At 41.8% G+C, this 13682-nt stretch overlaps 1 protein-coding gene across 4 annotated transcripts in view; it reads left to right on the plus strand.

Annotated features, from left to right (window-relative positions):
- The first annotated feature begins 2488 nt into the window (after nucleotides 1–2488).
- The window catches only part of LOC128826379 (butyrophilin subfamily 3 member A3-like), a 97649-nt gene continuing 86455 nt past the window's right edge, over nucleotides 2489–13682 (plus strand). For all 4 annotated transcript variants that reach the window (XM_054009632.1, XM_054009629.1, XM_054009630.1 and 1 more), the window contains exons 1-2: nucleotides 2489–2757; nucleotides 5783–5804. Coding sequence is in view for 3 of the 4 variants with exons in the window: in XM_054009629.1 (XP_053865604.1) it covers nucleotides 5795–5804 (10 nt within the window). In the remaining variant the exon portion in view is untranslated. The remainder of the gene's footprint in view (nucleotides 2758–5782; nucleotides 5805–13682) is intronic.

A 13682-nucleotide genomic window follows, 5' to 3' on the forward strand; every position in this document is an offset into this window, starting at 1 on the left:
TCAAGTGTATCTACCTCTCCCCCCAGCTTCATGTCATCTGCAAACTTGCTGAGGGTGCAATCCATCCCATCATTCAGATAATTAATGAAGATATTGAACAAAACCAGCCCCAGGACCGACCCCTGGGGCATTCCGCTTGATAGCGGTGCCAACTAGCCATTGAGCCATTGATCACTATCCATTGAGCCCGATGATCTAGCCAGCTTTCTATCCACCTTATAGTCCATTCATCTAATCCATACTTTTTTAACTTGCTGATAAGAATACTGTGGGAGACTGTATCAAAAGCTTTGCTAAAGTCAAGATATATCACGTCCACTGCTTTCCCCATATCCACAGAGCCAGTTATCTCATCATAGAAGGTAATCACCTTGGTCAGGCATGACTTGCCATTGGTGAATCCATGTTGACTGTTCCTGATCACTGTCCTCTCCTCCAACTGCTTAAAATGGATTCCTTGAGGACTCCTCCATGATTTTTCCAGGGACTGAGGTGAGGCTGACTGCTCTGTAGTTCCCTAGATTCCCCTTCTTTTCTTTTTTTAAAGATGGGCACTATATTTGCCTTTTTCCAATTGTCCAGGACCTCCCCTGATAACCATGAGTTTTCAAAGATAATGTCTAGTGGCTCTGCAATCACATCAGCCAACTCCTTCAGCACCCTTGGAAGCATTAGATCCGGCCCCATGGACATGTGCATGTCCAGCTTTTCTAAATAGTCCTTAACCTGCTCTTTCACCACAGATTATGTGAACTGTAAAATTAAAGAAATTAGTGGTAGTTTGTGTATGGAGAGTATGTTAAATTTCATCACCTTGGGATATGCACTGCAATGCCTCTGTTTAACCAGGAACATTTAGATCAAGATGCAGAGCTGGTGGATGAAGTGACAGACACAGAGGACCCAAATAAAGCATTAGTTGAAATAATCAAACCAATGGAAAATGTTTAATGTGGAAGGTTAAACGTCTTCTTTGCTCAGCAAATTACAAAATCCTGCAGAGAAAAAACACTAAAACTTAGGGCACAGTTTGGGAACAAAAAAGGGTGTGCTGTAAAAATAAAATTAAGAAAACAACAAGTGCTTTAAATAAAATGTCAATTGAAAAGGACATTGTGAAGTGTGTTTTTATGGAGCCTGAGGAGTTGGGGGAGGTTGGTTGTCGAAAGGGAAGTAGGTTGCACGTGTAGTATATTTGTTGTTAGGTTACAGTTTGTTAACAACAACAAGAGACGTCTGAATGGCTTGTTCCTCTAACAAGGGCCCCCGGGTGCTTTTGCATGTTTGGGGCATCTGGGCCTTTGCAAAGTAGCCCCAGAACCCCTCTTAAATCATACCATCTTCCACTTAAACTTTGTCTTTTCATTTTCCCCCAGGGTCACTGCATTGGGACTTTAGTGATCATGACACCTCTGTTTTCAGCAAGGTCTCAGGTCTCTCATCTACTGGTTCATATTATTTAATGCTGTAAAGCGTCTAGGGTTACAGTTTGCATAAAAGTGTTGTATAAAACAAAAAAATAATTCTGTAGGGAACCTAAAAAAGGTAATAATAAACACATTTGTAATTGTTGCTTTACAGGCTCTGCTACAATGTATCTCCAAGTATGTTACCCCACAATGTTTTTGTTAATCTTATTTATGTATTATTTCTGATAGTCCATTGGATGGGGGAGATATTACCTCAAAGTGTGGGAAAGTGTTTCTGAATGACAAACTAAAGCATAACAACTAACAAAGAATGGCTGCCTACAAAACTGTTCCACTGAAAAAGATTTCAGTCAGTTATCAATATACCCTTAAAACTCAAGACAGCTTTCTTATCCCCATGTCCTGTTCACTATGGCTGTGGCTTTTGTCTTTTTTATTTCTTTTTTTTTTTTAAACCCATCACTTGTGCGGGGGAGGTTAAGCGTACTTTGCATTTTTAAATCTTTCTTTACAATTTACAGGCATGGCATGGAAGAAATCATGTGTCACAGGAACAATAGCATCCCTGCCGCACTTTCTCCAGGGACTAATTGTCAGGTGTAGAAAATGTTTAAATTACAAGCTACCACTTTCAGTTTGAAAGGGGTTTCCTGGTCCTGCTTGCATCCAGGTGGTGCTGCAGAAAGATGTGCAATCTGGGTCTTTCAGCAGTCAGCTGACGGAGAGCCAGCCTAGGGCAAGGTAGGGTGAATTCTGCCTCTCTGTTTTAGGGATCAGCCTGCTCTTTCCCCCTCTGTTTTGGGGTTCTTGTCTGCTAGGGTTCTGGCTTCTAAGGAATAAGCAGTGTTAGGTTGCAACTTTATGATAAGAATATTTTATGTTTATCTAACCTCTCTGTGTGTATGCCATGAACAGAGCACTAATAACTGGTGATTGGTCTTTTACCAATAGCAAAGTACTACCCTAATCTTGTTATTGGCTCAGGTGTGCTTGTCAGTGTCAAAGGGCTGCCCACTTCCTGCTCACCTGCTCAGACAGGAATAGCAGGTGCACAGCAGCATCTTAAGCCTCCACATCCGGATCCAAAGTTCAGAACAGTTTGCAGGAGCATATGTGGAAGGGGAGACTTACAAACCTTAAGCCTTTGGGCACCTTTGCATCACAATTCATCATCCAGCCCATAGTTATTCATCAACCAAATACTGCAATAAAACTGAAAACCATTTTCTAAGAGAAAGAATCAGACAGAATACAGAGATTTGCTTGGGTCTGTTACACTCAAGGAGATTCTATAAGGCCAAGAGTCAGACTGAAATTCCAGACAAATGTGAGTCTCAATATTAGCGATACTCTTCATATTGTTAATCTGTTTCTGCTCTATTTGAGACTAGCAGGAGCTGTTATGATGTATTTTCAGTAGCGTTTTCCTCTCAGTTTTCCTCTTCTGTTTATCTAGTTTCTGTCTATCCTGTCCAGAGGCACACTGGGTGCATCTGAAGCTCCATTGTCTGTGTCTGCACTTGTGGAATTATAGATGGTCACTGATTAGGGGATGTCTTTCAGTATTTGGTACTTGGGATTATAATACACTATTATTAATACATTAGTGTCTTGTCTCATAGTTTGCATCACCGTATTCCTGCCCAGTAACAGAACAAGTTGGGTCTTTTTGATCAAAGCTAAATTTAAACAAAAGAGTTGTTTCAACTAAATCAATATTTTCATGAAAAATATTATTGTAAAAAAATATTTTATATTCCTATGTTCTTCAGTTGGTTTTTATCCCATTATTCCCTGCTGGTACCTACAGTATGTTGGTGGAATCATGGTTATTTGTAGGGCAATTGGCTTTACTGTGAGAAGGCTCTCTCTCTGTTCAGCTGATGGCATCACTGTGATAGCTCTTGCCCTCCTATTTGGTGCTGTTCTGTGTTCTGACATGTTGCCCTTACATTTAAGAGGAAAAGTTAATATTTAAAGATTGAGCTGCTCTGTAAATAGCAGAAACTCTAGGGCTCTCTGAGTCTAGGCTCCCAACTCTGCAGCAGGAGCCTGGAAATACAGGGGGCTCTCAAGTTTTCCAGGCTCATTGCTGTAGTTTTGGGAGTCTGGAGGTTCTGGGACATGCTCCCTGGATCTGCAACTCTGGGACAGCCAGCCATGTGGGCTGATCTGGGGCTGGAGACCCAGGGCTTCTGGGTCAGCTGGAAGTGCAGCCCTTGGGAGTCCCAGAAGCTGCAGAGTGAAACGGAGTGAACCGAGCTTTATAATTCCACCTGCACTGCACTCTTATCATCCAGAAATGCTGCGTGGCAGGGTTTAATGTTTAACTACAGAATCATCCTGTTTTTCAAATGAGGCTAAGAGAGCTGGGCACCCTAGTTCCACAGATTTTCAGTTAGTCCCCTTTGAAAATCCCAATTTAATGGTCCTGTAGTGTTGTGTGACAACTGTATTAGCTATGTAGCCATGACAGACCCAGGATATTGACAAGAGATTGTGAGTGAGGTAATGTCTTTTATTGGATCAACTTCTGTTGGTGAGAGAGTGAAGCGTTCGAGCTTACAGAGAGCTCTCCTTCAGTTCTAGGAAAGTCACTGCTAAATACAAGGGGGAAAGGAAAGGATGGGTGGGAAAAGCAGCTGGAGGTGGCGGGGTGGGGGGGAGCGTTGTTAGTGGGTTATAGATTGTTGCAATAAGCCAAAAATCCAGTGTCTCTATTCTGTTCATGATTTTTAGCATCGAGCAATGTTTTGAATTTGAGCTCCCTGACACATTTTTTGAAAATGTTGGGCATGTTTCCTTTGAGGATTAGGACTGACAGGTCAGATATCAGTCACCCACCTTGCTTCTCAACTGTATAAGCTGTTAGGGAAAAGTTTATACCCTAACCTACAGTCAGTGTTGATTTAAAGCTTCACATCTCCTTATCACGTGAGAATTTGTTTAATGGAACAAATTTTACAATGAACCTTCTTAGTTCTAAGTACAGGAAGAGCTGGCAATGGCACTTTAATTAACATTGCCTAACTTTCCTGTACAAAGCCCTGTATTTTTTTCTTTTTCTTTTTCTTTTCAGTGGCTTGTATCTTTGCCAAACTTTCACTGTTTGGGCTGAAATTTTCCTACTTGGTCTCTGCTTCTGGTTAAACTATTTTTAGAAAGTTTAAGTAAAAATGATCCAGTCATTTCTGAGAATTAACTTAGGAGAAAATACTGCATAATTATGGTGTATTGAAAACTGTATTAAAATGATAGGCTATCGCTTTAAATTGTCAGGAGTTATTCCTAGGGGGCTCTGTAGGGAAGTGTGTGATCTGGGTCTACACTAATCAGTCCGCAAAGAACCAGCCTTTATATATGCTCTATCTAAAACTGCAGTTTCTTAGATTTAAGCACACACAGACATAATCAATAGGTTTAGAACATCCCAGATATTTACCTAACATCTGGAACAGTATTGAATAATTAACAGCAAGTTTGCAGTGTCCAGTTGCTACCCAACGGGGAGAAAGGGTGTCAGGAAAAATGTCTCTCAAGATGGCTTCAGAGGACTGCTCCAAAATACACTCTATTAGCTAATCTTTAATAACTAATTTCTGCAAAACACACAGGTCATTATGACCCTTACTGGATCATCAGTCTTCTAACTTTCAATAAACTTTCTAATATCAGAGGCGTCTAAACTCAAGGTTTTCCAACCACCAAGATGGGTTGAATGATTCCAATCTACAGGTTCAGGTGAAGCTGAGGGGAGCCAAATGCCTGAAGGAAGCCTTGTTAGCAGCCCTGAAAATAGATGCAGCCTACTAAGCAGAAAACCAGACCAGTTGGTTAGTTCACTGTGAAAAGTTTGCCCAGCATAAAACAGGAACTCTGTGGCAGAGACAGGGGTAGAATTCAGTTCCCCTGCACAGCAATCAGCTGCCCTAATCATGAGCCCCTCCTTTATTTTCCTGAAATCCCGCCTCATTCACTACACATCCTCCAACTTCTGCGACAAATGAGGTGGGGACCTGTAGACAACAGCTTTCTTCACTACACGAGCCTACTTCATAGTCAGAGCATGGTCCATCCTGTGCACTGAATGAGGCAAGGGTTCTGTAGAAAATAAATAGTATGAGATCATGTAACTAAAGATGGTATCACAATGCATACAGCGAGGGGGCTGAATTAAGTCAAGCATGTTTGAGATTTATGCAGGCCTCTAACCTCCAAATTAAAAAAAAAGAAGCATATTAAGATGTATGTAGTATGGCCACTCTTCCTGTAATACATTAACAAATCTTCTTATCGCTTAAATACATTTTCACACATGAATTTAACAATTGGTATTGAATTTTCTCTTTCAGGAAATAAACAAGATGCCACTAAGTAAGTATACATTGATTTCCAAATATTTTCACTAAATTTTATTTTCAATATTATTGGGTCCCTGATTGATCCCTATATACCCAGACTGTTCTAGCTAGAAAAGAGGTATTTGGAGCCCACATCTTTGGATTTGAAAATTAATTACATAAGAAAGGTTAACTCACAGGCTTAATTGCTCTTTCTGTAAAGTTTAAGGACTGGATTGATATCAGAATATTATGGTAAATTATGAGTTGACATATAATTTTAATGGGAAATTAACACACTATAAATTTCTGTATTATATTTTATTAGCAACTATGGGATAACAGTTTTTTATTGGTCAAAAGGTATATGATATGCTAGGGCAGTTTTCAAGAAGACAATTTGGTGCAGGATCCCCTTGGCACATTAAACAGGTCCTTAAAATTCCTTTGCCTACAAGTAACCTTGGGAAAGCCTGCCCAGAACATTTCAGCCACTGGGGAGGAATAGCTCAGTGGTTTGAGCATTGGCCTGCTAAACTCAGTGTTGTGAGTTCAATCCTTGAGGGGGCCACTTAAGAATCTGGGGCAAAATCAGTACTTGGTCCTGCTAGTGAAGGCAGGGGGCTGGACTCAATGACCTTTCAGGGTCCCTTCCAGTTCTAGGAGATAAGTATATCTCCATATATATATATATATATATATAGACCTCCAAAAACCAGATAGTCCATGTCTCACCATATATATGGAAAACCATTCATGTGCAGACACAAATACTTTGCATCTGAACATGTGGCTCAATCACTGAACACTGTATACACCACACACAACCCAGTGGCTGAAATATTCTGGGCATGTATCCCTGGGGTTAGCTGTAGGCAAAAGAATTGTAAGGATCTGTCTAATATGCCAAGAGGGTATATATATTTCCCTCTTTCAGAGAGTTTCCAGGCAGGAAAGAGGTGGCTCAAAGGATTTGCAGATGGATTTGTGTGAGGAAAGCTGCACCTTCACGGTGGTTGCCACTTCTCCTAATTGCCTCATGCCTCATAGTAGGATTCCTTGTTGACCTTGGTGAGGGTGTGGCAGATTATCACATGGGGAAGGCATCAGAACAACATGGAAGTTGGGGAAAGGGCCTGGAGGGGAGAATCATAATCCCAAGTGTTGCTGCTCTTGTGCATGACCATTTCTATGGAAAGTGAGAGGAGATGTGGAAAGGCAGAGGATGAATTGTCTTGTCTGGGGGAAGGAAGATAGTCAAATGGCTGGGTAGGGCAGAAGATCAGTTCATGGTTTGAAACGGGGGAAGCAAAGGAGAATTTGCATGATTTTGCCTGAGACAGCAAATTGGTAATATGGGGCTAGAGACAAAAAGTGAACTGGATTGAAGAGGCTGTGGGAGTAGAGGAGGCATTGCTGGAGTTGCACAGGATCAAGTTGTCAGACTCCTCTCAGGTCAGACTGTCAAAAAACTGGTCAGACAATCCCAAACCAGTGGTATCTATAATAAGATTTAACCAAACTACCAACAAATGTATGATCTTGGATCACTATACTAGCTTAACTTGGAGCCACAGACAGTCCCCTTAGACACTTCAACCCATATTACCACCCAGAGAAATAGTTTTGGGGACCTCAGGATGGGCAGGGATGGTGTCCCTAGCCTCTGTTTGCCAGAAGCTGGGAATGGGCAACAGGGGATGGATCACTTGATGATTACCTCTTCTATTCATTCCCTCTGGGGCACCTGGCATTGGCCACTGTCAGAAGACAGGATACTGGGCTAGATGGACCTTTGGTCTGACCCAGTATGACTGTTCTTGTGTTCTTATATTGTCTGAAATGGTCCCAAAATAACTTGTGATACAGAACAGCAAAGACACTATGCCAGATGGCATTAGGAATCTCAACTCTGTAACTCCTGGCTTTGTCCAGTCTCCTAGGGACTGTAATACTTTGGTCTAATTTCAGTTGTCAGATTTAGTGTTTGGGTGCTGGATGGTGCTGGTGGCCTGTGATATACAGGAAATCAGACTAGATGATACAGTGGTCCCTGAACTCTATGATCCACCTTAATATTTCTGTAATATATTTTATTGACTTGTGAGCATGCACAGCTACCAAAATGTGCACAACTGATAGTCTGAAAATATTTGTATGCAATAATTTCAGTCTTAGGTGTACCCCAGGAAAGAAGGAGTTCCACAATTAAGTCCAAAGCCTCAACTAATTCAGTTGGCACTAACTTTAGAATTGTCTGCAGTTAGTGAAAATAAGAGACACTCTGTAGCTAAGTAGTAGCAATAGAATTGGGTCCCATTGCACTGCAGAATGCACAGGATCCTGCTTCCTTCCTGTCTTACTTCAGCTGCCTCAGTCAGGTTGCACAGTATATTACCCAGAAAGGAATTTGTTCCTAAACATGAATGTCTGCATTTATAGGGTTAATTCCCCCCTGGCAGAAGTCCTATGCATCACTTAAGTCCCTGCTAAAATCTCAAAATAGGATTTACATTGGACTGCAAAGTGTTACTGCAGTGTTCCTGCAAGTGCAAGACATGGAGTATTGCTTAAATTGAGGTGTTATAGATCATCTTGTTACTAATTGGCCAAATTGAATTCCAGCTGATGTCAGTGAGAGTCTCTCCATTGACTTGAATGGATTCGAATCAGGCCCATAGTGAACATCTCTTGTTTATTTTGTAATGCACTCAGGCACTGGAATATGAGGGATTAAGTTATTACAACATGATTTAGGCTCTGACTCAGTGCTGAAATATCAGGTAGAGAAGGCGAAATAATGTTAGGCTATAGCTACACATACAATGACAAGCAGAGAACAGGCACTGCACGTGTTGCTACACACTGCAGTGAAAGGCTCCAGCAGCAGGGACTTGCAGGAAATGGAATGCTAAATTGTAGTATACTGCTCTGCCAATAGGCTTCATGGTGTTATTTAAACCTTAGCCATTCTGGGCAGAGCATTAAAGGATCTTATGATGAACACCTCTGGTGTAAATAAACAAACTCTGTAGCCACTCCATTTCTGATATAGAAGTACATGACATGGTGTCAGGAGTAAAGTAAGAACAGAAACAGAAGGGAAACTGCAATAAAAGTTGCATATAGAAGAAACCAGAAACAAACATTGCAGGATCTCATCACCATACCACTTTTCAATGCCCCAAAGAACTTCAGCTTTGACAAACCTTCACAATGGACAGACTGGAAGCAAGATTTTGCATTCCTACCAAACTCCACAAAGAAACTGGAGATATAGAGGCATTATCTTTAATTTATGCTATTGGGAAGCAGGCAGCAAATCTTTAAATGCTTTGACTTTACTGAAAGTAGTCATAAAGATGAATATGAAAGGTTTTGGGTATGTTTGATGCAGAGCCAAAGTGGGGATTTTTTGTAATATTTTTATGAGAACTGTTTGTGCCTCAGTTTCCCCTATATGCTACATTGTTGCTTAGTGATTGGAAAGGGACAGTTTGCTCTCAGGGCAGGCTAAGATACAGGTGTGAATGGTACACAGCTGTCTGGGGCTTGGGCTTGGGCTCACTATCAGTGGAGCCTCTGAAAAGACAATAGCAAATCCAATCACTGGGACATTGAAACCTAGCAATCAATGACCATAGATTCCCCAGCTCTCAGCAGGAACAAAGGACCAGAGAAGTGTGAAACTGGGTTAAAAGTGTTGGCTGCTGGAAGTAGTCAGGGTCATACCTGGGATTCTGATCAAGGAGGTCAGATGGAGGGAGAGACGGAGCTTGAACAATGGTGGTTCACTACAGCTTAGCTGGGCTCTGGCTTTGCAGAATGGACTATGCTTTAACCTTCATTTCTCCATACTAATCAAGGACTTCCTATACTTAATTCCTGTCAACTACTAAACCCTACTGTTTGACAGCATTGGCTGAGTGCCACTGCAGATGCTTATGGAGGTGCGTTGCTCCCTTAGATTACACAAAACTCCCTCAAGTGTCTGTCTCAGTGGGACTCACTGAATGGAGCTCAGAGTGTGAAAGAGGAGTGGTGACAGTCCAGAGCTCCAGTCTAAGGAGGCGGGTGAAGCCACATGACTTGTCCTGAAGGAAGAGTGGGACTCCAAGAAGCTCTGGCACACTGAAGGGGTTCCTCCCAGAAACTGTTCCAAAGCTGGGGCCATAGTCCTGTGGATCTGTGACAGATGGATACTTTATACCTCAGAGACACGTGGTTTATGAAAGAATATGTTTCCACCACAGAATTCAAGAGCCAGGGGAAATGTTGAATGTTTTTTAAATAGGGTTACCATATTTCAGGTACCCAAAAAAAGAATACTGCCAGATGGAATGGAACTGGAGGGAGAGGGAGCTGAGGGTGTCTATTTGGAGGTGCTGGAGGGAGTACCTGTAGCAGGGGTACTCACTGGAGGTGGGGTGCAGTGTTGTTCCCTGTCATGGTAGCAGGGTGGCTGGCACAAGCCCAGGACACAGTGATAGCTATCAATCAACACCTCCCTGAAGGACCCCTCTGCAGGGCTGGGACCTGGAGTGTGTGTGGCCCAGATATATCAGCTGTGGCTTGCAGGGGAATGGACCAATTAGCTGTGGATGCAGGGAAGCGAATCTATCAGAGTTCTTTCTTAGCGGTAGCTTGTGTGCTGTGCAAAAACCCCAGACCTTTCCTATTATTTGAAAACATGAAAATATCAGAAACAGGCTAGTTATTGGGTTAAGAAATAAAAAAATTAAAAAAACCTTTCACAGCAGCTACAGTAGAAGAGAGATTTAATCCTAGCCACAGCTATTGAAATAGCAAAGCAGTCTGAACTGGGGAGAAAGCAAAACCAAGAGCAACAATCAAACTTGAAAAAGAATAAACTAGTTTAGATGCAGTAAAGAGGCTCATCATGACTGTTCAAAGTCGTTATCATAAAACCCTTGATGCAAGAAGAGAGACTGCCCAGGCTGAGACACAAATTCCAGCCTATATGCACAAGGTGTGGAAAAAGTCATATCCTAAGAGAAGATGCGTGTCTAGCCGGAGTTAGACAATGTAATTAATATATGAAATATAAACATTTTGCAGCTGTTTGCCACACAAAAGCAGTCAGGCAGTTTACTCATATTACCATTATTTCTGGGATCTGTCACACATGAAAACACAGAGTCTGCCTGGAGAGTGAAAGTGAATATTGGTAGCAAGAGTATGGACTTTAAAAATTGTTTCAGGAGAGCTGATGTCACACTCATCTCAGAAGGGACTTTCAATCACCTTCATCCCCTCCTAGAGCTGAAGTCACTTGACACAGCTCTGACTAGCCCTGAAGATATTCTGAATTCCATGGGCCAGTTTACCACAGAAACAATTGACAAACACAGAAGCTATGCATTCAGACTGCATGGCGTCAAGAGATCAAAGACCAACAATGTTCTCAGCCATAAGGTGACTGCCATGAAGGGCTTAAAGTGTGAAAGGTGGAAGAATTCAACAGAAGATTTCATGCTATTGGATTTTGAAAGGAGAAACAGTAATAATCAACTTAAGAGACAATGCTGAACCATACAATGTACAAAGACCCTACTAGGAAGACACTGGAAAAGACTAGCTGTAGATTTATGTGAATTCAGAGGACATTTTTTCATGGTTATTGTGGACAATTTTTCCAGGTATATAGAAATAATGTACTTGAAAGACAGACCATGTTGCAGCAATATCTAGAACCTGAAGTGCACTTTTGCTCACTTTGGTATTTCAGAACAACTAGTGAAGGACAATGGACCACAGTTCACTTCAGCAGAATTTGAGTTATTCTGAATGAAATACAATTTTGATCATATTCCTAGCATCCTACATTATGTCAAGTGAATGGAGAGGCTGAGAGAGCTGTACAACCAGCCAAGAAAATTGTACAGCAGGAAGATTTATTCTTTGTTCTCAGTTACAGATAAACACCAATAGCAGCTACTGGATATCGTCCAGCACAACTCCTCATGGGAAGTCAACTCAGAATGACTGTTCCAACTTTGGAAAAAAATCTCTCCCCAAAGTGGCCAGACATGAAGAAAGTAGCCAAATTGGATAAAAAGGCTGAAATAGCTTATGGACATTTTTACAAGAGATGTCACACAGTTGGAGAACTGCCAGTTCTAGAACCTGGTGACTGTGTTTGTGTCATGTTGGATGGAGAAAAAGAATGTACAATTCCAGCTGACATAAAGAAAAAGAATTCAGCACCCAGACCAACCATTGAGAGTACAGCAGAAACCATCAATATCTACAGTTTGTTCCTCAGAAAGAACAAATCAACAGAACAAACTATACAGATTGCAGATTCAGAAGAACACTCAAGGACTGCAAACAGCCAGTCTCTGCAACTAATGACAGCCAGATGGCCAAGTTGTTACATGTTGGGATCATATAATTATAAAACCAGTATATTTCAGAGAGGGTTAACAGACTGATCTGTACTGTTTCTCAAAGATAGTGTGATTATAGGAATGTAGAACTGAAAGGGGGAGGTGAAATGAAATGCTAAAGTGTATGATACAATTCTGCAACTAGGTGGCCTTGTGTTTCAAATGCCTTATTTAAATGACCCTCAACCATACGTGAGAGAACATTAAACAATCTAATGCTGAACACATCTCGTGTGTATGAGCAAGCTCTGTAGCCAGGCCTTATGTGATACAGAAGTACATGACAGCAGTGAAAGACTCAGGCAGGGGAGAAGCACTACACTGCTAAAAATAGCGGTGTAGGCACTGTGAACATATATTTTCTGGGGGTTCAGATATGTACTGTACTGTGCTCTACCTGCCTAAGATGTGTCTTGCTGTCTACACTGCTATTTATAGCCATGCTGGATGGATGTTCAGCATCTGCATACTGCACATTGCCCTAGGTGTAAAGGCACCCTTAATGATAATGACCTATGAATAAGGTTTTCCACTGCTATACAGAAAGCTCTGTGCTTCTGTGGTGTCTGTCCAGATAAACACTATATTTTGATAAGAGATTACCATACATTTATCAGTGCAGGGCAAGTGGGCAGAAGAAAAGGGTTCAGAGCGTTGTGTCTCACGTGGTGTAAATGAGAGATGCTCTGCTGCTGAGTCTTGAGTTTAACGGTGGGGAAGGAGATGATGCAAATACCTGATTAGAGCTTGGCAAAACAAATATATGAAAACATCCACTGAAATGCTTGGAAAAATAAATATGTTTCTGTTTCACACTAGTCTGGGTTCCCATTTCCCATTCTGCCTCAGAAAATCAGAAGATTATGCTCCGGAACACAAACAGCGGCACTATTACAGGTGTTTTAAGATTCAAGTAGTGGGAGAAATGGCATGAGAGAAAGATGGAGCTCTGGAGACAGGGGAGAGACAAAGCAACTGAGAGAGGAATATTGCCCCTGAGGGGGAGATTGATAAATGAAGACTAGATCTTCTATGGAAAAGAAAGGCTGGCACTCAAAGGAAAGAAGACATTACTGCATTGAGTGACGCTGTTTCATGGAGGTGGAAGGTGCAAGTATTTCCTTTTCTGATACTGACCTCTTTGTTAAGTGCATTGAGATCTACTGATGAAAAGTGCTACATAAGAGCTAGGTATTGTTATCTGCCATCTCTTTGTTGTAGAAGTCTACAGAGGTTCTGACAGTGGAACTAATTCAGCCTGGAGCTGCCATACAGTGCAGTAACACAGTAGCATTGGGCCTGCTGGCGGGGAAAAGGCTGTTCTCTACCAGATGAGAGGCAATGGAAGACACTGCAATGAGGTGCAGATAGCAAATACCAGCACTAGAGAAGTGGCACCTCCTCCAGCAGAGACGGGAGTGTGATTGCCCACTAGGGAGCCCTTCTCTTTAGTGACGACTAGGCATTCTCTGCCATGCAGCACCACAGAGTTCACGACTCAC

This window comes from Malaclemys terrapin, chromosome 20 (genome assembly GCF_027887155.1).
Source record: "Malaclemys terrapin pileata isolate rMalTer1 chromosome 20, rMalTer1.hap1, whole genome shotgun sequence".
NCBI classification, from domain to species: domain Eukaryota; kingdom Metazoa; phylum Chordata; order Testudines; family Emydidae; genus Malaclemys; species Malaclemys terrapin.